Source organism: Neospora caninum, chromosome Ia, assembly GCF_000208865.1.
Source record: "Neospora caninum Liverpool complete genome, chromosome Ia".
Taxonomy (NCBI): Eukaryota; Apicomplexa; class Conoidasida; order Eucoccidiorida; family Sarcocystidae; genus Neospora; species Neospora caninum.
Genome location: NC_018385.1, coordinates 238,901 through 260,934, shown reverse-complemented (window position 1 = coordinate 260,934; position 22,034 = coordinate 238,901). Strand labels below are relative to the sequence as shown.

At 57.1% G+C, this 22,034-nt stretch overlaps 2 protein-coding genes across 2 annotated transcripts; both read right to left on the bottom strand.

Moving 5' to 3' along the window:
* Positions 1 to 1,059: 1,059 nt before the first annotated feature.
* Positions 1,060 to 4,887, bottom strand: NCLIV_000270 (conserved hypothetical protein; the record flags this gene model as incomplete). Its single annotated transcript, XM_003879515.1, has 1 exon — positions 1,060 to 4,887. One exon carries the CDS (start codon positions 4,885 to 4,887, stop codon positions 1,060 to 1,062), a length of 3,828 nt encoding a protein of 1,275 aa, XP_003879564.1.
* Positions 4,888 to 10,434: 5,547 nt separating this feature from the next.
* Positions 10,435 to 21,188, bottom strand: NCLIV_000260 (conserved hypothetical protein; the record flags this gene model as incomplete). The annotated part of the gene is made up of 14 exons (XM_003879514.1): positions 10,435 to 10,797; positions 11,244 to 11,278; positions 11,619 to 11,662; positions 12,028 to 12,125; positions 12,458 to 12,566; positions 12,992 to 13,097; positions 13,504 to 13,615; positions 14,244 to 14,942; positions 15,456 to 15,674; positions 16,195 to 16,349; positions 16,723 to 16,905; positions 17,482 to 17,717; positions 18,261 to 18,893; positions 19,153 to 21,188. 14 exons carry the CDS (start codon positions 21,186 to 21,188, stop codon positions 10,435 to 10,437), a joined length of 5,028 nt encoding a protein of 1,675 aa, XP_003879563.1.
* Positions 21,189 to 22,034: the final 846 nt, after the last annotated feature.

Genomic DNA, 22,034 nt, shown 5'->3' with positions numbered 1-22,034 from the left:
CAGTCGTGCGCCTCCCGGCCTCTGGCCTCAAGTGTCTCTTCTCTCACACGTCTCTCCACATTTGTGTCGTGGTTTGTGCAAAGTCTGTCGTTCTGTCCAGGAACTCGAACCTCTTTTCCTGCGAGCGCTGCCTCAACTCTGTGACCGCCTCTCGCCTCTCTGTCAATCCGCGCGTTCTCTCGGACGAACGCTGCGCGGAACCTCTCTCTCAAGACAGCAACGCACGAAGGAAAAAGGCAGGGACGACACACGAAAGAAAAACGGAAGAGAGAGCGAAGAACGGAAAGCATTTAGAGAAAGAAAAGAGAGAATACAAAAGAACCATAGCGAAGATAGAACACAGAAGCCGCAAACTCTGGCAGGCGCGTCGCGTTCCGGAACGAGGACGCGCTGGCGTCTCCTTTGAGCGAAGAAAGGCCCTTGACTCGCCAGTGGACTGGACTAAAACGCAGAATCCGACACCCGAAAAAGTTTCAAATGCTCCCTCGTAACGCGCGGCCGACGGCTGCTACAGTGTGCCCTGAAGGCGATAGCTCTGTCTCGATGTCTCTGATTTTCGCCCTCTTTTCTTTGCCAAGCGCGCTTTTCTCCGCGTTCTGAAGGGAAAACGCTGCCTCAACGCGAAGGAGCAAACGTGGCTCTGTGCGGGTTAAACCTTTAGTACCTCGTCTGAGGCGAAACTACTTGGAAAAGAATGCAACCAGACTTGCGAAAAAAAAACGTCATAGCGTCCTTCTGGGTCTCTGTGTACAGACACCGACGAAACACTTCGCACACGTCTCGACAATGATATGCATCTATATGTGCATATGCATACACATCGATAAAAACGTGTACATTTGCATACACAAAAATAGATGTCCATTTGCTTGCTTTAATGTTGATGCGCCCGTGCATGTAGTGTCCCCGACTCTATGCCCAATTAGAGATTTCACTGCAGTCGGGCACGGAACCGCTCGGAAAAGGCCCAGTGTGGACCTTGATGCTGGATACGACACTTCGCCGGTGTTTCGGAAGAGACAAAGACGAGCTGTGCGCGCGTCGCCTCGCACGGTGCGGCTAGTCTGTGTCGTCATCGCTCTCGCGTCCGTCCACGACACCTGTATCCCTCGCAAGACAGAGAGGAAAACGGCTCATCGCCTCGTAGAGACCCGCATGGGAGCCTGAGGAGGGACTGGCCGCAAGCGCCGACAGCACGCGGCTCCAGAGCTCGTTTTCGTCTCTCTGAGGCGCTTCGAGGGCCCCGGGCGAACGCCGCCTGCGCGCAGTCAACTCGTCGCCGAACACCAGCTCCTGCATCACTCCGCTGTCTGTACACCCCACGAGGATCCACGCGCCTTCCCCGATTTCTCTCTCGAGCTGTCCAGGACTCCACGCCGCCTTTCCCAGGAACGTTCGCGACAGCGGAGAGTCTTCCGCCTCGGCTGCGGGGGCTGCCTCGACCGGCCGCGTCGGCCCGTCAAACGCTTCTTTTACCTCTCCAGCCGCCACGGAAAAATCTGCCTCGCAGCCGAGGGATGACAAGCAAGCGGAGGGAGAGAATGCGCGACAGACTCCTGTCTCAGGGTCAGCCTCCTGCTCATCTTTCGACGTTCCATGTTCTCCTTTCTTCACTCCGAGGTCACACGTCTTCTCTCCTGGATCTGTCTGGTCTGCCGAGGCGACATCACCTTCCTCAGAGGCGCCAGCGCTCGGAGTGGATTTGCCTCTTCTCGGCCGTCGGGTTCCCAGAAAGACGCCGTTTGGAAAGACTTCAACAAGTCCCCTCTCGGCCGTGCTGTGCAGCACTGTGAGGCCAGGCACCGGCCCGCCGAAGCTGTATCTCTCTAACAAGCGACAGGCATCTGTTTCCCGTCCTCCTTCTCTGGAGCCGTCCCCCCCCAGCTCGCCTCTCCCTCCTGTCTCACGCCACTGCCCTCGCCCCTCCTCGAGCGTCTCTGAAACCTCCTCGGCGCTCTTCTCCTGTCCCTCCTTCGCTCCGCCGTCCTCTCCCTCTCCTCCGCTCCCTCCTTCCCGGGCTGCCGGCGCGCACGCAGTTGGCCCGCCTGCCTCGCCTGGATGCCCCGCCTCAGCGTGCGTCGGCTTATATTTGGGAGTTTTTTTCTCTGGCTTCGCAGGTGCCTTGTGGGGCCCGGTCTGAGGGGGGAGGAACCGGGCGAGTGCGGCGTCGCGGCGGACCTTCTGCGCCGCCGCCGCAGCTTGCGCAGGGCTGATGGCGCCGTAGGGCAGGGAGGCCAAGAAGGAGACAATCACCGATCCACCGTCGCCACGCACGGCCGACTCTTCGTCCGCGTCTCCGCCTTTTCCAGCGTCTCCGACGCTGACTGGCGTCACAGCGAGGAAGGGCGCGGAGGCTGCTGGGGCCCGCGTGCCGAGCGAGGAAAGCGGCGAACCGCCCGCAGCCCTCGTCGAGTGCTCGGCGGCGTCGGGATGGGAAGGGACACCCGAGGCAAGGGAGAAGGCGCGTGAAGACTCCGAAAGGACGCCTTTCTCCCGCTCCTCCCGCAGGCGGTACCAGTTGAGCAGGCGAACGAGGTACGGCGCCTCGCTGCGGAGCTCTGAGGCGTGCGCTGCAGCCAGAAACGAAGCCGAGCTCGAGGGAGGGAAGTCGACGGCGTCCAAGAGATCCGTCGCCATCTCCTCCATCACACGCGAAAGTGTCTCCGCTGTCTCCTCCTTCGCCTTGCACGCCTCGTTCACATGAAACTCCAACGCCACGCTCGCTCGACTCAGCAACGCCTCGCCCAGCAAGCCGCTTGCACGCCCGGAAGAAGACAAAGAAGAAGGAGAACAAAGAGAAGAAGGAGAAGAGGAAGTGGGAGAAGAAGACAGAGAAGAGGAAGTGGGAGAAGGAAGAGAAGAGGGAGAAGAGAGTGTGAGGGCTGTCTCGAGGTTGTTTCTGGCATACTGGAGCAGGCGGAGTTGCCGCGGCCAGTGAGCCACAAAACTCGAATAGGACGTTGGTAGCACAGCGCCATCCGGAAGAAGCGCACATCGCGCGCGTCGGCTCGGTGCGTCTTTTCCTGCGCCTACGGAAGACACCTCTGGAAGGCGAGACGCGTCAAACGCACGAGCCCTTGAGTGCGTGCATGCACTCGATTCGTCGTTTCCGCGCAAAGCAGACGCCTCGGAAGCCGCGGAAGACCAGGCCAAAGGCCTCCACGCCCGGCGCTTGTTGAGGATGACTCCGTCCACGCAACCCCTGCGAGACACGTGGGTGATGAGGACGACGGCGCGCTCCCACATGTCGCACGTGAGGGGGTTCGAGAGCAGCAAGAGTCCCCGGCGCAGCGCTGTGGCGGCGGTAGGCTCTGCAGAAGGCCGCCTGTGTGCGCTTTCGGAGTCTTTCTCGGCCTGCGGTCGACGTACCTCCGCCGGTGTCTTCGCCTCCAGAGCGCTGGGGTATCTCTCCGTCTCTTCTCTGCTCTCAGGCGTTTCCCGTGCAGCCGCCCCGTTTCCATCATCGGCACACATTTCGGCGCCTGTGGACAGCCCGCTCTCTGTCGCGCCTGTCTCGCAATCGCTCTTCGCTTCCGTCCAGTCGTTCGCGGGCTCTCTTTTCCCAGCGGTCGCGGGTTCCTCCACTCGCGCGAATTCCTGCGCCAGCGGCTTCGACTGGCCTCGCTCCCGCACGCCCTCGCAGGCCTTGCGTCGGGGCCGCGCAACGCGCTTCGTGAGGCGCAGCGGGTGGAGCGTCGCTGCGAAACGCGCCCTATCGTCCACTGTCCAGCGATGGGGAGGCAGCAGCAGAGCGTCAACAGCCTCGTCCAACTGGGCCGCCGTCGGCCGAGGATCGTCCGCGTCCGCCTCGCGCAGGCAAGCCCTCGCCGTTGCTCCAGCGCGCGGCGAAGCGGCCGCCGTGGCAACGGCAGTTCCCGCGCGGCTGTCGCGCGCAAGCGAGAGGAGCCGAACCAGGCTCTCCTCGAGCGCATGAGCCGCCCGCACGTCCTCAGCGGTGAGGCCGTCGGCGGGCGAGGCTGTGGGCGACGCTGCGGGGAGGCACGGAGATCGGATCTGGAACCGCGCCGCCGTCGCTTCTTCGCTGGACTCGGCCGCTGTCACGGGGAGTCGAGCGTCGCAGGGCGAAGAGGAGCAGGAGCGCTGCTCCGGCGGGGTGGAAGAAGACTGCAGCGAGGCAAGCTGAGACCAGCGCGCGTCCGGAGGGAGGAGAAGACAGAGCGGCGCGTGCAGTTTGCGAGTGCATTCGTAGGCCGAGAATTGCAGGCGACTACAGAGACGCGAAACCTCCCAAATGAACACGAGACTGCCCTCGAGGTCCTCGGGGTGAAGGCGCTCGCAACCGCGTTTCTCCCGCCGGTTCTCGTTCCCTCCACTCCGCCTCAAATACGAACAAACCAGCTGCGTTACTGAAGGGCCAGGAACCGGAGTGGAAGCTGACAAAGACATGGAAGAGACGGTCTGTGTCTCGTGGCGTGGACTCGACACGAGCGCCTTTCGCGAGGCCGCCTCCCGTCGGAAGAAGCGCAGGACGGGGCTCTCCACAGAAGGCGAAGAGTCTGTCTCTTGAGAACGAGGACGCCTTCGGGGCGCGAGCTCTGGAGGCAGTGGCGAGTGCGGAGGCCGCGGCGGAGGTAGCCCGGAGGCAGAGACGCCGCCGGCCGACGGGCTCCGGAGGGGTTCGAGCGCGGCGAAGAAGTGCTGCGCTGCGGGGTATCGCTCTTCGTCGAGTTCGAGGTGAGCGGACAGCACAAGCAGCGCAGGGTGACGATCTAGGAACCGCGAGAGACGCAAAAGACGACGCACAGAAGGCATAACGAGAGACGCCGATCCTCCGGCGGGGGCAGTGGAAGCTGCCGGCGCCGGAGCAGACGAGAAGGCGAGACAGGAAGACCGCGCGAAAGGGAGACGGACGGGAGAGAGAGCCATACTGGACGCCCGCGACAGCGGGCCAGAAGAGAGAGGGGGAGGAAAACGCGAGCAAGCGGAAGACCTCAGACACGGCGCATGGGGCAGTCTGGGACAAGGCGCATGGGGCAGTCTGGGAGAGACAGAGCAACGAGGACCACGAGAGAGTGGACAAGGCGAAAGAGAAAACCGCCTCCACGGATTTATGCGCGGAGATATTCCACGGTGCCCCGCTCGCATCGGCGGCGGCGCACGGTCTCGGAGCAACGCAGCCACTGGTGCCGGCTGGGGCGGACTTGTAGCTGTCTTGTTGCGGCGCCAGGCATGCACGGGCTGCCGCTGTTTTTCGCCGCGTACTTCTCCGTGCCAAGAACCTGTATAGGGGAGTGCTGGCGATCGACGACACCGCGGGAATCTGGGATCGCAGGACGTCGCGGGATGGCGGCGACACATTCCCCTCGCGGACACGATGCAGGGGTGATGGGGGGATCGAGAAAACGATCGAGAGGAAGAGACGCACGAAGACTGCCGAGAAGTCTCGGCGGTGGGACCGGTTGCAGCGGCGGCGCTGCGCGGTGTATACGGAGAAAGGCATGTGGCGGCCTGCCTCGAGGTTCCTAGGAAATGCTCGATGGATGGGCAAGGTACCGGAAAACTGTGGTAAGCCTTTCTTCGACTGAGGAGACTGGCCGAGAGAACCTCACTGGAGGCTCTCGCGGCCGTAAAGCCGCTTCCACGAAATGTCGCCATATGCCGGCGACGCAGAGCGTTACAAACAAGACGCCGCGTCCTCCACACGTTGAACGCTTCGGGGTGTACAGACAGCCGGGCGAGCATCCCTGCTCCGGGAGCCTGCGGACCCAGAAAAGGATTGCTGGCGCACGTTTGACGCGGTTGCAGCTCGGAGTACGGAAATCTTGCACTGAGTTTTGGGAAATCAAACGAAAGGCTGGTCTTTGAAACGCGTCAGTGCTTCCCGTGTGGCGCCTTGCCAGTTGAGATGTCGCCAGCACGCACGTGCTGTGTCCGGTCGAGTGGAAACTGGACCGGGCGTCATCTGCAGGCGGTCAGTCTGGAAGGAAACGGATCCCGTCCTTCCAAGGGGACAAAAAAGGCCTCCACGAAGCATCGCGTGAGGACCAGAAAACGAAAAAAGAATTCGCGGTGTGGAGGGGGGAACGACCAGGGACGCGACAGGCGCACGGGGACTTGAGAGGCTGTGGCGGGTCTTACGGTGTGTACGGAGTCGGGGAAGATCCGGAGCTCTAGCGGGGAAAGAGGACCGCACACGCATCCGCAAGCCTCTCGCAGAGAAAAAAATGTGGAAAAAACGGAGAGCAACAGTGGAAAACGAAGCGAGTCTGAGTCCAAAAGCGAGAAGCTCACGTGCTCTTTTCTCAGCGTTCCGCCACGCGATCTAAAACCGTCGCTCCTCGCGCGCTTTTTTGGAGACGGAAGTCCCGCTCTGAACGAATCCATCCGACTCTCGAATTCAGTTTCTTTCTCAGGTTTGTTCCTTCCGTTTTTGCACCTGTTTTGTTGGAAGCGTTCAGCAGGATCCGTTTCTCCGGTCCAGGGTGCTCGGGAGGGTGTTCAGGGAGCGCTGAGCGGAGTCGTTCGTCGCAAAGTTTTCGCCTAAACTTCCGGGGTTTTGAGGCGTAAAAACTCAACTGCTCGACGGAGGAGGCGAAGGGTCGCGGCCTCGTTGCTCTCACCCCGACGAGAATCCTTTCGCCAAGAAAGAATCGAAGAGAATCTCAGATGGTTGGGCGCGTCGAAAAGCGTTCGCAGATTTTTGATTGGCTGTGTCTGAAGCTGCGCGGGGTCACCGGGTGTCTGTGAGGCCGTAGCTAGACAGGGGATAAAGGCGCTTCCTTGAACGTCGCGCTTGAGTTTATTGTCCCTGACGAAGGTGGTTTAAAGACACATGCATCGGCTGCTGGAAACGCTTTGCAGGACGCGACAGGCAACGGTAGAACCACTGGGCCACGGAGAGAGACGTCCTTATGCCCAATCGTGTGTTTTCCAGTGGGAAGCTCTCGGCGCAGTATCACTCGGCACCAGTCTCCATCGAGTAGCCCAGCGGACGTTCTAGAATCTCACGGTGGTCAGACGATACACAACCCACGCTGGGTCTCTGAAGAGCATTGGGAGCAAGAGTGAGCGATGCTGTTCATATTTGCAAGTAGTCAAACGGGTTCCGGAAGCAAAACGCGTCTAACGCTGTTTGGTAGTGGAGAGGGTCGGTCTTTGCAGAAGCTTCGGGCGTGCGAGTGGCGATGAATCTCGCAACTCTGCAAGACCAGAGAGAGTTACCGAGGCCAGAAATGCGACCACGTCGCTCGGAAACTCCACACGTTGAAACGGCGCCCGGGGTGAGGCATTTGTGCGTCGCAGTGACTGACACAGGGGCGGGGCAGAAAACCTGGGCCAAGCGTGGAGACTTCTCTCGCTGTGAGGGCTGCAGGTAGGACATCCCGTCCAGAATGCCGAAAACGGCAGTGAAAACCCCCGAGGGACAATACCGGTTTGCTCCCGCCGCGGGGCGCTGCTGTGATCTGCGAATTCAAAGTTCAAAAGCAACAACAGGTTGCTTTCCTTTTTGCGTGGGTGTTCAGTCTCTTTGTATCGCTGTTCGGGATAACAAACCGGCTGACAAGCAACCAGGAGTCCTTCAGTGAATAGGGGCGGCGCCTGTTTTTCCTGAGGGCGTCAGTGGAGGATTGCGGCTGCCTGATGCACACCTACACACAAGCGAAAAGGCTGGTTGGTTCCGAAGACTGCCGAGGCCTGTGTGTGCGGAATCAGGTAGGCTCTCGCAGGGGAAATCCCCCTCGGAGAGGCGCGGTGGTGGCCTCGAGACACGGGCGCTGTCACAGAGGGGGAAATGTGTGTGTACTGGAGAAGATGTGCAAAAAGCACATCTTCCGCAGCGCCACGGAAAGCGGCGATGAACAGGATCGTTGCCAAGATACATCGCTTTCGGGGGTGCGTTGTGTCGAGCAAGTCACCTCCAGGAGGCACACACGTGGCAACCCTGCTCAAAAGTATTCCACCTGACAGTGTGAACGATCGTCCTACTGAATTTTGTTCTGTAGCAAGGGGCCTGTGCCTCCCCAGTCAGAACGGCGAAAGATCCAATAGCGGTTCTCTCTCGTCAAGTCAGACAGAACTCTTCCGGGGGACACAGCCGCGGGGTGACAGCGACACATGTTTCGAACGGTTCTGTCGGAATTGGACTCTATCTCCAAGCCTACGTGAAGCGTCTTGCGGGATGAGTATCGCGAAAGCGTCTTCCTAGGTCGATTCTGACACGGAGATACGAAGCCAAGGAAGCAAAAATGCGATTCGATACCACAGGAGTCGTAACCGTAAACAATGAACACGGGTTTTCACACGAAGATGCTCTCTGCAGGTCTTCCCGCTGGAAGAGAGAGATGCCGGATTGACGACGGGTCACGGGTCAGACTTCACTTGTTCTTCAAGCACCGCTCGCTCTGGATCCGTGTGGCGACACTTCACTCATAATGGCGAGGAAACGTTCGATTGCGTGCTAGTAACGGCCTTCGGAAGTGGTCTGTCACCGTGGGGGTATACGTCGTAATGAAGGAAGGAGCAAATGTGGCTCTGGTGCAATTTTTCTTCAACGGAGGGTACACCTTGGCGGAGCGGAAGTTGGCGATTTTGCAGAGGCGTGCTATGCCTATGAGTATTCTCCGCGTGAACGGAATATGTGCGCTCTGCGGTCTTCCGCATGTGTGCAAAACAGAGTCGGGCGAGCTCTGTATGCACGTCATTCTACCGGGACATTTCAAGGACCAAAGCTCCAGATTGCGTGCTGGAGACACTGTGTGTCAACACCGGAAATCCTTATGCAAGAGCGATGGCCTGGGGTGTAGGTGTTCCTCTAAAGGCGACTCATGTTTTGGGGCGCTGGGAACTTCGCACTCAGCCCAACAAAACAGAAACGCGTCGTGTTCACTGGAAACGAAACAGACGCACTCGGTAGACAGGGCTCCGTCGCGACGGACTCCTCCAGGAAAATCTGTCGATATATGCGGTTTATCACCATGGAGTACCAGATATACAGTCGATCTATTCGTGCACAGTGTCGCCTTGTTCCGGAGGCGGGGCGACTTATATGCCTGGTGCGATGCTGAAGAAAAAGCCGGTGTCGTGTATTAGTGAGATCGGACAAGTGACGCGCTCTCCGTCGTTGACAAAGGGATGCTTGCTGAACGTTTCCTCATCACAAAGCAGCAGAAGAAAAGTGTGCATTGCTTCCGCAGTTGACTAGGTGCACGTGTCCGGTGCTAGACCTTTGTACCCACTTTTTGTTGCCCAGTGTGACGCACTCAGGCTGTCCCTCAAGACGACGACAGGAAAGGAGGTTCTTGCACTGACAACCGTACGTGTTCTTCAGTGCTTCCGTGATTCCGCAGACGAGATGGGGCTCGCCGTCGACTGTTACTCGTGTGGAAGGAATTTTAGGACGTTAGTCGTCAGCGACTTTCTGTCCCGTTTAGAACAACACGTAGCTTGTCCACACGTGTCGAGGTTAAACATACCACTCGAATGCTGCGTCGGCTGCCGATAAAAAACGTGAGTTTCGTGTGACGCGCTTTCTGCCTTCTACCGCGTCGACGTTTGCCACAGCGTGCGTTCGGCCGAAACTCAGAGTCTCAACGGCTGCAGCGGCGCCTTGCTCGGAACACGCAGACGCCAGCGTGGCAGTGACGGCGCTCTCTCTCTCTGGATGCGCCACGGTTCGTTCAGAGGCGGTAAATAGCCAACAACACACATTGCCGAATCGCCACATTCTCTGCATAAAGATGGCTCAGAATGACCATCGGGCACACGCCGGGGATCAGAAGAGAACTCGGGACTGAACCTTATATCGCTTTTCCGAGGCGACAAGCTGCCACTCCTCGCGCGGTTCTCATCGCGAAACCCACCTGGCGCCTTTCGCGCCCTTCGTGTTCGCTCCAGGCTGCTTTCTGCTGTCACGCCCCACGGTACAGGTCTGTCTGCGGCCAACCGAAAACTCCCAATGCGCCGTCCGGTTCCATCAGGCTGCATTGCAAAAGTACTAAACAGCGCATGCACGCCGCCTGGGCGGATCCCAGAAAGAGACCACCGCCTCCTCCGCTCTGTTACGTTCCCCGTCCCTTCAGAGTGAAGACGCGTGTTCCGCCCATCTCGGACGGAATCAAAACCGTCTCCGCCAGGCGCAACCCCTCTCCGCGGCTTTGTCGGCACTGCGGTTTCCGCGCGGATTCCAGGGAACGGCTCTCGCTGCGCGTTTCCCGATATTTGGATTTTCGGTTGTGACGGCGGCACCTACCGCTACACCAACGCGTTTTCTCTCCAGCGAACTGTGCATAAGCTGGTGGAGGCTAGCTACACAGCACGGACTGCACGGTGCGCTGCCTGGGCCGAGAGCTCTATCTCGGCTCGCTCAGACACTCGCTGAAAACGTTCGCTCCTACTCTCTTTTCTGCATGCGGTTACTGTGCGTTCCGACCGCGAGCGCCGCGAGCGGCCAGCAGCCCCTCCCTGTGTGTGCCTTCACTGGTTGGGCATCATCTGCTGATAGTACATGTACTGTTGTTGGTACGCGTGAACGTACTGCATGTACTGTTGCACGGAAGCTGGGTCATAGTAATAGTTCCCCTGGCCGCTCCCCCGCTCGTACCCCGCGAGGCCAGTCGCCCCCGCGTACGGGGAATACATGGCCGCCTCGCGACTTCCGCCGCGGTACCGGCTACGGCCAGCAGACGCGGCGCCGCCTCCTCCGCGACTCCCCGTGGACGGGAAATTTCCCGCGGGCTGCACGCCGCGAGGAACATCCCAACTCGCAGCTTCGGAGGCGTACGTCCCCCCTCGGCCCCGCCTCCGAAGCTCCGCAGCCCCGCCGTGGTCGGGCGAGAGCTGAGGACGCACAGCGCAAAAGGAAACACAGAGAGGAGTCGCGATGTGAGGCCAGCACGTGCGCCGAGCCGCCGGAGAAAGCGCACAGTCGGAAGGTCGGAACGGAGCGAAGCCGACGCGCCGGACCCGGGCAGGAAGAGCGGTCAAAAACAGACGCCTGACACCGCAGTCGCCCGCCGACTGCTGAAGGCCGGTCGATTCCCACCTGGCGACCGTCCCCAGAATCCACATTGAACGAAGGAAGAGAGTCGGCACAGAAAAGGAGACTCGGAGGGGCGCATCCGATGACGTGCGCTCGCAGGCGCTCTGAAGCGCCGCTTCGTCCTGAGCATCGCGTGCGCGGGAAAGAGCGACGACGTGAGCAGCACGAGAAAGAAAGTTGCGGGAAACACGAAGTGAGAGAAGGCCGAAAAGGAGCAGAACGCAGCAACGAATGACCGACTTACTTTGCCTCTTCCGTCAACATGCTGGCTGGAAAGACCTGTGGGCGTGGAGAGGAAACGCCGCGAGAAAACACAAAACAAACATATCGGACAGAGGAAAGAGCTAAAGAGCAAATAGCCACACACAAACGGCCGCCGCCTCTGATGAGCATCTGCAGTGTCTCTACAGCACCACGACCGCGTGTTTCGACCTCGTGTCTCAAATCTGCAAGACGATTCTCTTCACGAAGACGCTCATCTGGGCTTGCGTTCCCGCCTTCCTCGACAGCTGCCCCTCTGCGCAGGCACAGGCACACGCCTCGACACAGATGTGCCGCTCGAAACAGAAACTCTCCCCTCTCTTTCTCTCCCGGTGGGGGTGACTCCCGCTTCGCCTACGTGGAGACAGAGGCTCGGCCGCACCTGAACCCGTAACGCCCTTCCTGCATGCAGGCAACGAAACCAGGCAAACGGAAGTCACCAAAGAAGCGAAAGCGCACCCACTCAAGACGCCACGAGGCTGCGACTTGGAGAGAGCCGGAAAACGGAAGACAAGACGTGCTCACGATGCATGCATAACGATACACGCATACACCTGAATAGCGTTTGGTTCTTCCTCCCCCTGTGTCTGTGTCTCTCCCGAGATATATGTAAATTTCTAAATCTATACGCATGTGTATATCGGCATGCATGTACGTCTGCTCCACACACAAAATGGAAAGGTCCAACTGTGAAAAGAAAGCAGCAGAATCGCGTGGCTAGGAAATGCGCAAACCGGGGAACTCGCATATCTCAGGCAGACACTTACAGATGGTGGTACTTCGTGACAATCTTCCAGGAGCGAAGCTTCCGTGCTTTCTTCTCCTCCACCTTGAACCGGCGAAGCCGGCGAGCCTTCTCGGTCAACTGCGAGACGCAGGGCAGACACACAGCGGCGACTGGAAACGCATGTACACATATGTATATATGTATATATATGTATATGTGTATATGTAGAAGCGGCGTCTCTCGCCCACGTCGCAGCCTTGCCTTCGACAGAGAAAAAGAACGGAGCGGACAATGTGACAAAGAAGGCGACCAGACAAGACGTCGCGCGCGCAAGATGATCGCAAACAGGTGAAAAGGAGGAGAAAGAGTAGAAAGACGAAAAAGAGAACATCGCTACAAGCGTGGCCACGGGCTCCCTGATTAGGCCAATCCGCCCTGTCGCGAACGAACACTTGACGCAAGGCCCTCACCGCAATGAAAGTTGCCAGAGGAGCATGCGCAGGGAAGAGAGGAAAGACGAAAGGAGGCTCGTCGGCGACGCCGACGGTGTCGGTCAGCTGCTCGAAGAAGTCGTCCAAGCTGGAGAAAGCAGACGGAAGCAGTGAAGGAAAGCGCCACTCTCAAATACATCCCTTTTGCCTTTCTTCAGGGTGTCCCCGCTTCTACGGGGACAGTGATTCTCCCTAGAGTCAACACATCCTCACTAAGCCTGTCGCCCGCCCCTAAAGAGAGTCGAAGAAATGGTGAGAAGATGAGACAAAAAATAAAAGAAAACCACGATGAAAAGGAAGAAGGAAGACAGAAAGCAAGACGTGACACGGAGAAGACGCTTCCACGCAGTCTCTCGCGCGGCCAAAAGTGCTGTCTTGAGCTCCCCATACATCCCGTCCACAGCACACACAAACGGAAGAACAAAAAGACGTTTCACTGGGAAAAACGCGGTCCTTTTTGCAGCTATTTCTCACCAAAAGAGCGCTTGAATGCGCATGCAGAGAAATGGTTACCTGAGGCAGCTGGGAAAATCTTCGACATTGAGAGAACGGTCGAAGAAAAGGTTGTAGTACACGCTGAACCATTCCACCGGCACGCGGCCTTCATTCTCTTTTACGACTGCCGAATAAGAAACGAAAACAGAAACCGACAGCGAATCGTCGACTAGAAAAGAAGCCAAACTCGAAGACGCCGACGTCTCGACGACGACATCCATCTCCAATGTCCCACATATACGTATAGATAGAGATGGGGTCATGTAGATATGTTTCGACGGTATACATACGGCATTTAAAGAGGAAAGGACACACAGACCCATGTGTATGTGTAGATAAATACGTGTATATGCAGACAGATGTAGACAGAATGTACGCATACATCTATATACAACTCAATACAATCACATATTCCTGTATAAATCCAGATGTGCAGATGGTAGGCATGCCCGTGTGGACATATTAGAGATTCGTGAGTGAAGCCGGTCTTCGTTCTCATCTTCTCCCTATGGCCCTTGGCGACAACGTACCCTGCGAAAAGGCGTGGAGAAACATGTGGATTTCCACGCGTGCCTCGAGCATCTTCCAGTCTTCCGACTCGAAGTGAATGAAAAGCGGAAAACAGCCTTCCCGGGGAACTGGCTGCGCAGAAAGCATTCAGATCCACCCAATTGACACACCCAAAACATGCACATGCACACAGATATCAATAAACATATATATACATGTATGTATATATATACATATATACATATATATATATATATACATATATATACATATATAGATATACATATATATATACATACATATACATATAGATACATATATATATATATATATACATATATATATATATATATACATACATATATATACATATATATATATATATATAAATATATATAAATATATATACATATATATACATATATAGATATGTATATGCATGTACAAAATATGTATGTAGGAGTACACACGTGTGTGTGTGTGTGTCTGTCTGTCTGTCGATCACCTTGTTTCCATGAGCAAAAGAGCGGCGAGACGTTTCACTTCTCAGCGAACGGCCGGACGGATGTGCCCGAGAGAAGCAATTCTCGAGATTCTTCAACGGTTTCTCCCCCACCCTCCCCCCCTCCAGATGGAGAAACAGGAAGGCCACCCATCTCTCCCGAGGCGCGTCTCCGCACACGTCCTTCTCGTCCCTTTTCTCTTTGGGTTCCCTTCTCGGCTGGTGGTCGCCCGTATTGCGCGCGTCTTTGTCGCTCACCGAGTTTTTGCCGAGGTCGTCTCCGGAGCGCGGTGCGTTTGCCGCAGGTGCCGCCAGCAGCGCGGGGCCCGAAGACGGAACTCCGGCTGGATGCGCGAGCGCAGCTGCCTTGTTGACTTGCTCCATTCGCACTTGGTGCTCGCGGACAATGTCTTCGAGGGCGCTGGCGGCGAGCGACGCGCTCTCGTCCGATCCCATTTCCGCCGAGGACGGTGCGAGGTCTGAGGCCGACGCAGCGGCTTGCGGAACGGTTCGAGCCTCAAAAACAGACGAAGGATCGCCTGGAGACGCTGTCTGCAGCTTCTGCGCTGGAACGCCGGAGTCTGCCGCAGACGCGCCGCTCTTCGCCGCGTCCGCCTGACTGCCCCGGACACCAGGCGAAGAAACGGCAAAGAAGGAAGGAGAAAAGGAAGACGGAAAAGAAGAGGAGGAGGGATAGGAAGACGCCGGATCGGACCCTGCTGGGAAGAGGGGAAGAACTGGGATCCACGGCCCCTCCGAAAGATGGGCGGGGAATCGGAAGTCCACGTTTGTGGAATAAGACGCGATCTCTTCCTCGGCCTTCTTCGTCACGAACTCGAGCCTTTCCGCATACGAAGAACCCGACACTCGAGTGGGCGAAAGAGGCTGGGGAGAAACATGCGAGGCGGCGGCTGCCTCCGGCGAGAGCGCCAGCGAGCTTGCTGCATGCTCTTCGACCTACGCAGGGGCCCCGAAAAAAAAGCGACACAGCCGAGAGAAACGAAAAGAATCGAACAAAACCCAACGAACAGACGTGAGTCAGCCAGCAAAAACAAACGTGGACTCACACGCCTACATCGTCACCCACAAATGCGTGAATTCACGCATGCATTTATCTTCATATTTATATATATATATATATTTATATATATTAATAATACTATATATATGAGAGTGTAGGACCAAAGGGGAGTGCGACACCAGGAGGGTGTTTTCCTTCTGGAAATCTTTGCTTCACGTTTCTGGTCTTTCCCGATTCTTCCCTTTTGGCCGCCCCCCCCCCCCCCCCCCGTTAACAGGTGGACACGTTTCAGCTTCGCAGCTTCGCAGATTCGTATCTTCCCCGCTGCAAGTCTTGCCGCGGAGTATCTCGCTTTTTTTCGACGTGCGCACGTGTGCGGGTCGCCCCCTGCTGAGTTGGCGTGCGCCTTCCGCGCCTCGCCGGTCTTTCTCTTGGCTCTTTCGCCTCACGGATTTCAGCGCCTGCATCAGTTTGGTGACGCAGCTGTTGCTCGCGTCGCCTCCGTCTCTCATCACTTGCGTCAGATCGGCGAATCCGAAGTCGAAGTCCGCCGACAACACCGTCGAGCCTCCGTCCAGGTGGACGAGGGCGCGCGCGTAGCGTGCAGAGACTGCGCGCTGATACTCCTGCAGGGCGAGGCGCTTCTCGGCCCAGACCGCCAGCTGCGGCTGCGGAACGAAAGAACTCCACAGACTCCTTTGATGCACAAACGCAAGACGCGCCCGCGCTTGCCAGGTTCCCTGCATCTGCAGAGCTCACTGCGTACTTGGGACCAGGCCCAACGCGTTCGCGCCCACGGCACTAGGAGAGATAGAGCGCGTTAGTTCTTGGAAACGACTTCCAGACCCCCAACGCCTCCCAAAGACACTCGACACACGAAGAAGTGAGAGAAGAAGCCAGAATAAAGAGAGAGAAACAGACAGAGAAGAAGTGAGGGAGAGAAGAAAGAAAATCGTGAGAAAATAGTGAGAGACGAAGACCAGACGTGCGACAAGGAAAAGCGAGATAACAAAGAAGGAAACCGAAGGAGAACATGAGGAAGACGTGGAAAAGACGGAAGGAGAGAGGATTCCGCGACCAGAAGAAAAAGGACTTTGCCGCGTGTGTCTCTCTTTTTCCTCTTGTCTTTCGCGATTTCTCTTTCTTCCCGTTTCCTTCGTCCGCACACACTCCCAACGAGCAGCTCACCTTGAACCACAGAGGCGGTTTCAGCTGATCCTGGAGACGCCTCGCAGCCACGTGCACCCGCCAAAGTTGGAAATTCTTCTCGGCCTCTTCGACGCTTTCTCGCCACGCCACTTCCGTCTCAAAGCCTTCGTCGGCAGATGGCAGTGAGAATTCCTCTGAAACGCGCGTAAAGCAGACAACAGACATGCACGACATCTGTACCTGTATGCACAGCTACGTGTACATCCATAACTACGTATATACATGCACATTATTCACCTGTGCATACACAACTGTAGGTTTGCTAGCAATCGAGAAATACGTCTGGTAAACAGAGAAAGATCTGAGACTGTCAACCATCCAAATAGAAGAATCTTCTCTACCCTCTCTGAAGACTCGCGGGGAGGCCAGGATCCTTCCAAAAGACCCAGCGGACGTGTGCTGCTTGCGATGCGTTTTCCGACAAAAGCCACCACAAAAACCACCTTTATCCAGACTCGTTTCTCAGCCCTCGACAGGCAACGTTTCCCTTTTCGTCCATTGTTTTACCGAGCTGAGAACTGAGGCTCCACAAAGGCACATCGTCCACAACCCCATTGGTCCACGCCTTCGTGGGGGCGAACGTGGGCGAACACGGCTGCACGCGCGCGTCGCGTATCTCTTGTTCCAAAATCACCAAATCCTCGTCGAGGCCGCCGCAAAGACTGACGTCGCCTGCCTCTTCTGCCTCCGCTGAGGAAACACATGCAGGCACATGTCCAGCAAAGCTTCTGATGGTCGAAACTCTCGTTGTGTCTCTCTCTCGGCCCCTCAACCAGGCGCGCTGTCCGTCGCCTCTCTCGTCTCACTCACAAAACGAGACGGTACAGTTACACACAAACGTGTGTGTAGATCTTTGAAAATCTGTCTGGGCGTGTATACCGATATGCATAGCTTTCTCTATACAAAAGCACGGACAGACGACAGACATATATCTGCGCGCACACACGTCCCAGATCGTATCCCTTAACGGCATACAAACCTGTCTATTGATGTGCGCCTACTTATCTCTCTCTCTCTATACATATATATATATACATACATACATATATACATATATATATACATTTATACGTGTATATGTGAGGGAGTATAAAGCACCTCTTGCCTGCGTATATATATATATATATGCCGGATCAGTGCCTCGTGGGTTATGTCTCTTGCTTTCTTTCGCTGTCTCGGCAAATCTCCCCGTGCGGTTCGGTTCAAGGCCGTTGTCTGTAGATCCCTTCCCGCTGAAGCCCCGAAGATTCTCTCGAGTTTGCCTACCGCGTCTTCTTCGCAGCTGACGAATCAGACTGCGCAGTCGCGGCTGCTCTCTGTGCAGCTTCGCCTGGAGCCTCGCAGCGAAGGCCAGCGGGGGCGGTCCCACGACGAGGAGACACCGGCGAGAGAACACGGGCTCGGAAAAGAGCGCCGCGAACTCTCGACGCCGACTCTGCTGCAGGCTTCCTACCACGTCGGCAACAAGCAGATCTCCACGGCGCGACGAAGCCGCCAGCAGCCTGTAGAAAAAAAGACGCCGAGGCAGAAGACCAAACGACACGGAAGAAATCCAAATCGCTCGCGGTCCACGGCCGAGCGCATGCAGACGTGCCTGTGCCTCGAAATCGGAAAAAAAAGTTACGTTTGGAGACCCCGGGTTCAATAAACAGGTGGTGTCTTCGTGAAGACACACGCCAGCACCCAGAAATTCCACAAGCATGTGTATATCTACATCTTTGTATCCAGGCAGTTATCCATCTGGACATGCACATATGCATATACGGTTGTACGTGTGTAAATATATACATATATATAATGTAGCGGCGTGCACGTCTGTCTTTCTATGTGGCATAAGCGTTGCGGGCAAACATTTTGGACCGATCGGTTCATGTGTATCCTTCTCGGGTTCCCGAACGTCTCCACTGATGTCTTTCTGCCTTCATCCCCACCTTCGCGGAGCACCTCGCCTTTTCTGTCTCTGTTTCAGACCCTCTCTCGGCGGGCTCCACTCCACATCGAGTCTCCGTGGAGGAACATATCTACTCTGTGTTTTTCACACTCACAAAAGAGCCGATTTCACGCGCGACAGATCGTCGAGAGCGGCAACGCCCGTCTGCAAGGCGAGGGGATCCGCGACGCTGTCTCCCTCCGGACCGCCTCGCCAGCTCCAGGGGGCGTCTCCGCGCCCGACGTGTCTCTCGCCTCCGACCGCGGTCGGAGACGTCCCGGACTCTACGCTCACGGCTCGGATGACGTCCGCTGCGAAGCCCGAAGCCGTCCAGTCTGCAGGCGACGCAGGAAAAGGCTCGGAGTCGGTGTTTTCTGCGTCGAAGAGCGTTTGTGTGTCTCGCGCGTTTCCGAGGCTCGCCACGGCAAAGAGCGAGAGGCGGATCCAGAGGGCGACTGCGCGGGAGGAGATCTCCGTGATGGGCCGCCCCCGGCTCTTCTCTCTCTCGCGCTTCCAGCAGTCGAGGAAGTCGAAGAGTCCGCAGCCTGGAAGCCCCACGCAGAGCGTCGCTTCTGCGGAGAGAGGCGAGGCGGCAGGATCCTCCGCCGGGGAAAAGGCGACTTGAGAAGGGGAGGGAAAAACGTGCGGCGGAGAAGAGAGACAGTGGTCTTGCAGCATCGGGCACCAAAACGGCAGGGCGCAGAAGGGCGGCCTGGACCCGAAATTGACCAGAACAGTCGCCGCTCCCCTGAAAAAAGACACCAGAGCCGCAAGCGAAACGACCAGAGGGACGCAAGGCACACAGGACACAGAAACAATAAACATTCCATCAATAGAGAAACAGGGATATGAAGATAACGATATATATATATATATAAATGTAATTAAGCATTGGGTACGTAGAAAACACACACGTGTGTCCATTCGCGCATGCCTGTATGCGAGTAGATGTGTTTCTTCCAATGCATGTGGGGAGATGAAACGAAGCGTACGAGGTAGTCGCTTACCTGACGTTGAAACAGGGGTAGAGGACTTGACCCTTGCATGCGTTGGGGAGCTTGACGGCGCCGAGGAGCCGCGCACCATTCAGGAAGAATGAGACTGACCAGCACGAGCACTCTGGCGAACTTTCGCCTTGCTTGGGCGACCCCGACCGCCCCTCGAGTCCTCGACCTTTTTCTCGGACTCCTTCGCAGGCTCTCCCTGTCTCTACGGCCGGCTGCGCGCCAGGCCCGACAGCGCACCGTCGCCTTCTTCTCTTTCGCCTTCCCTCTTCTCGCTTCCCTGTGTTCTCTTCATCGTCCCACACAGACGGAAGGGAAACCGAACCCCCCCCAGCCTCCTCTGTCTTCCCTTTCTCTCCCGTCTCGGTCTCCTTTGGGATCTCTCCGCCACAGACTGCACATCGCCCGTTTTCGGAGATTTCCTTCCGCATGTTGAGCACGACCGTGATGACGTCTCCTTCTTGGAATTCCCACGCGCGCTCCTCGCTCGGGAGTTCGCCGTCTGGGACCGGGCAGATCGCCTCGGAGGGCGATACGCTGGCGGGGCCTTCTCGCTGACTGTGCACGCCCCCAGAGGCGAAGTCGCTGGCCGTCGAAACGCTCGCCGGGTGGATCTGCGAGTTCGAGGACGCGGCGAGGGACGAGAGGGAAGAGCTCGCGTCTCTCTTCTCTCTCTGCAGACACACGAGTCGGCCCGCAGCGAAGCATCCACCTTCGGAGTCGATGCCGAGACTCGTGGCGCTGTCTCCGAGGAAGAGACTGTCGCCTGCCGTGCATACGCCCACGCGGACAAGCCCCGAACGCAGCGACAGCGGAGACACAGCGGCCGCACTCTTCTTTAGGAAACCCGAAAAGCTCGCGCCTCCGTTTCCTGCGTTGACCAAAGACGAGGAGGCGCACGATGAAGAGGAGGAAGAGGAAAAAGTGAAGGAAGAGGATGTGTCGCCGGCCGGCGGTTGACAGATTTTCCCTTCGTCTTCTCCGTCGGCCCGCGAGTCGTCGGGACCTGTGACTCCAGTCGCGAGTTCTTCGGGCTGAGAAGCGCCGCGGCGATCGGCGGCTTGCGCCTCTCGCGCGTCGTCGACGCCTTCCTTCCCGTCCTCACACGGCGGAAACGCGAGGGGTTGCGTCTCGCGTTCCAAGGCCAGAATCTTTACTTCCCACGAGAAGCGACCGCCTTCGCAAACCCCGACCGTCGCCCTCGCCCCCGCCAACAAAAGGGACAGGCCGGCGACCTGAGCTGCCGAAAGCACGGGACAAGACGGCAAGTCGCGGGGCTCTGCGTCGACGGCGAGAAAGTTCCTGACGAAGTCATCTCCTTCTCTCGACTCCGCGCCCTCTTCTCCGTCTTGTCCCGTCTCCTTCGCGCCTGGCGTCTCCTCTTTCCTCGAACTCTCGGCAGTTTTCCTGCCCCGGCGCATGCAGTAGTCGAGCCATGGCGCGGGCGGGCGCTCTCCAGTGACAAGGTGACGTAGCTGCAGATCGAACTGCGTCAGAGCGAGGCCGCCTCCGGAACTCACAACTGCGTTCAGAGTCGCGTCTCTGTCGGTCAGCGTGCACGGCAAGATGCGCCGCGAGCGACCGCCGCGGAAGAACTCGGAGAAGCTCCAAGGAAGCGAGGAAGAAGGGGGAGAAGAGGAGGGAGGGGGAGAAGAGGAGTAAGGGGGAGAAGAGGAGGAAGGGGGAGAAGAGGAGGAGGGGGAAGGGGCGACGTTAGCAGAGCCACTTTCTTGAGGTTCTTTTTGCAGCGCTTCAGGCTCCCCGTGGCGGCAGTTCACCACGCGGAGGTTTCCCAACGGGACACAACCCGTGTAGGTATGGACGGGGCGAGTGCCCGAGAGCGGCGAAGACGATGAGGCAGGGAGACGAACAGAAGCGCTAGAAGAGTTAGAAGCGTACGAAAAAGAGAGAGCACTGCCGTGTGTCTCAGGGGGAGGAGGGGCGCCGAAAGGAGACAGATCGAACTGGGCGACGCCGGCCGAGACGGCAGACGGGAGAAAGGACGGAAAGAACGGGTCTGCCCCGTCAGGTGGAAACATCTTGCACCGAACAAAAGACAAAAGGTAAGAGAAAAGAGGAGAGAAAAGAAGTCAGAGAAAGACAAAGGACGAGAGAAAAGAAGAGAGAAAAGAAGAGAGAAAAGAAGTCAGAGAAAGACAAAAGGTAAGAGAAAAGAGGAGAGAAAAGAAGTCAGAGAAAGACAAAGGACGAGAGAAAAGAAGAGAGAAAAGAAGAGAGAAAAGAAGTCAGAGAAAGACAAAAGGTAAGAGAAAAGAAGAGAGAAAAGAAGAGAGAAAAGAAGAGAGAAAAGAAGAGAGAAAAGAAGAGAGAAAAGAAGTCAGAGAAAGACAAAAGGTAAGAGAAAAGAAGAGAGAAAAGAAGTCAGAGAAAGACAAAGGACGAGAGAAAAGAAGAGAGAAAAGAAGTCAGAGAAAGACAAAGGACGAGAGGAACGAAGAGAGAAAAGAAGAGAGAAAAGAAGAGAGAAGAGAGACGCAAAACAAGGAGAGGACGAACGGACGAGAGAGGACGAGGGAGGAAAGCGACCAGGGGGGGACGAGAAACAGCGGGGACGAAACGAGGAGAAAAGAGAGACGGGAGAGTGACTGGAAAGAGCCACGAGATGAACGGAGGTCGACGTGTGTCTTCGCGCCTCGCTCTCCGCCAGAGGGGCGGCGAAGAAGCCTCGAATTGCAGCGTTTTGTATCCTGCGTCTTGGGAAAATCGACAAAACAGAGACGAAACGAGAAGAGAGCGAAGACAGTGTCAGACCGTCGCATGTGACCGCACAAGCGCCTCAACTCCAACTCTCTGCTTCGTTCTCCATCTCTCCGATTCTCTTTCTCCCCTTTCACTCGCTGCGCTCTCTTTGCCTCTCCGGCCTC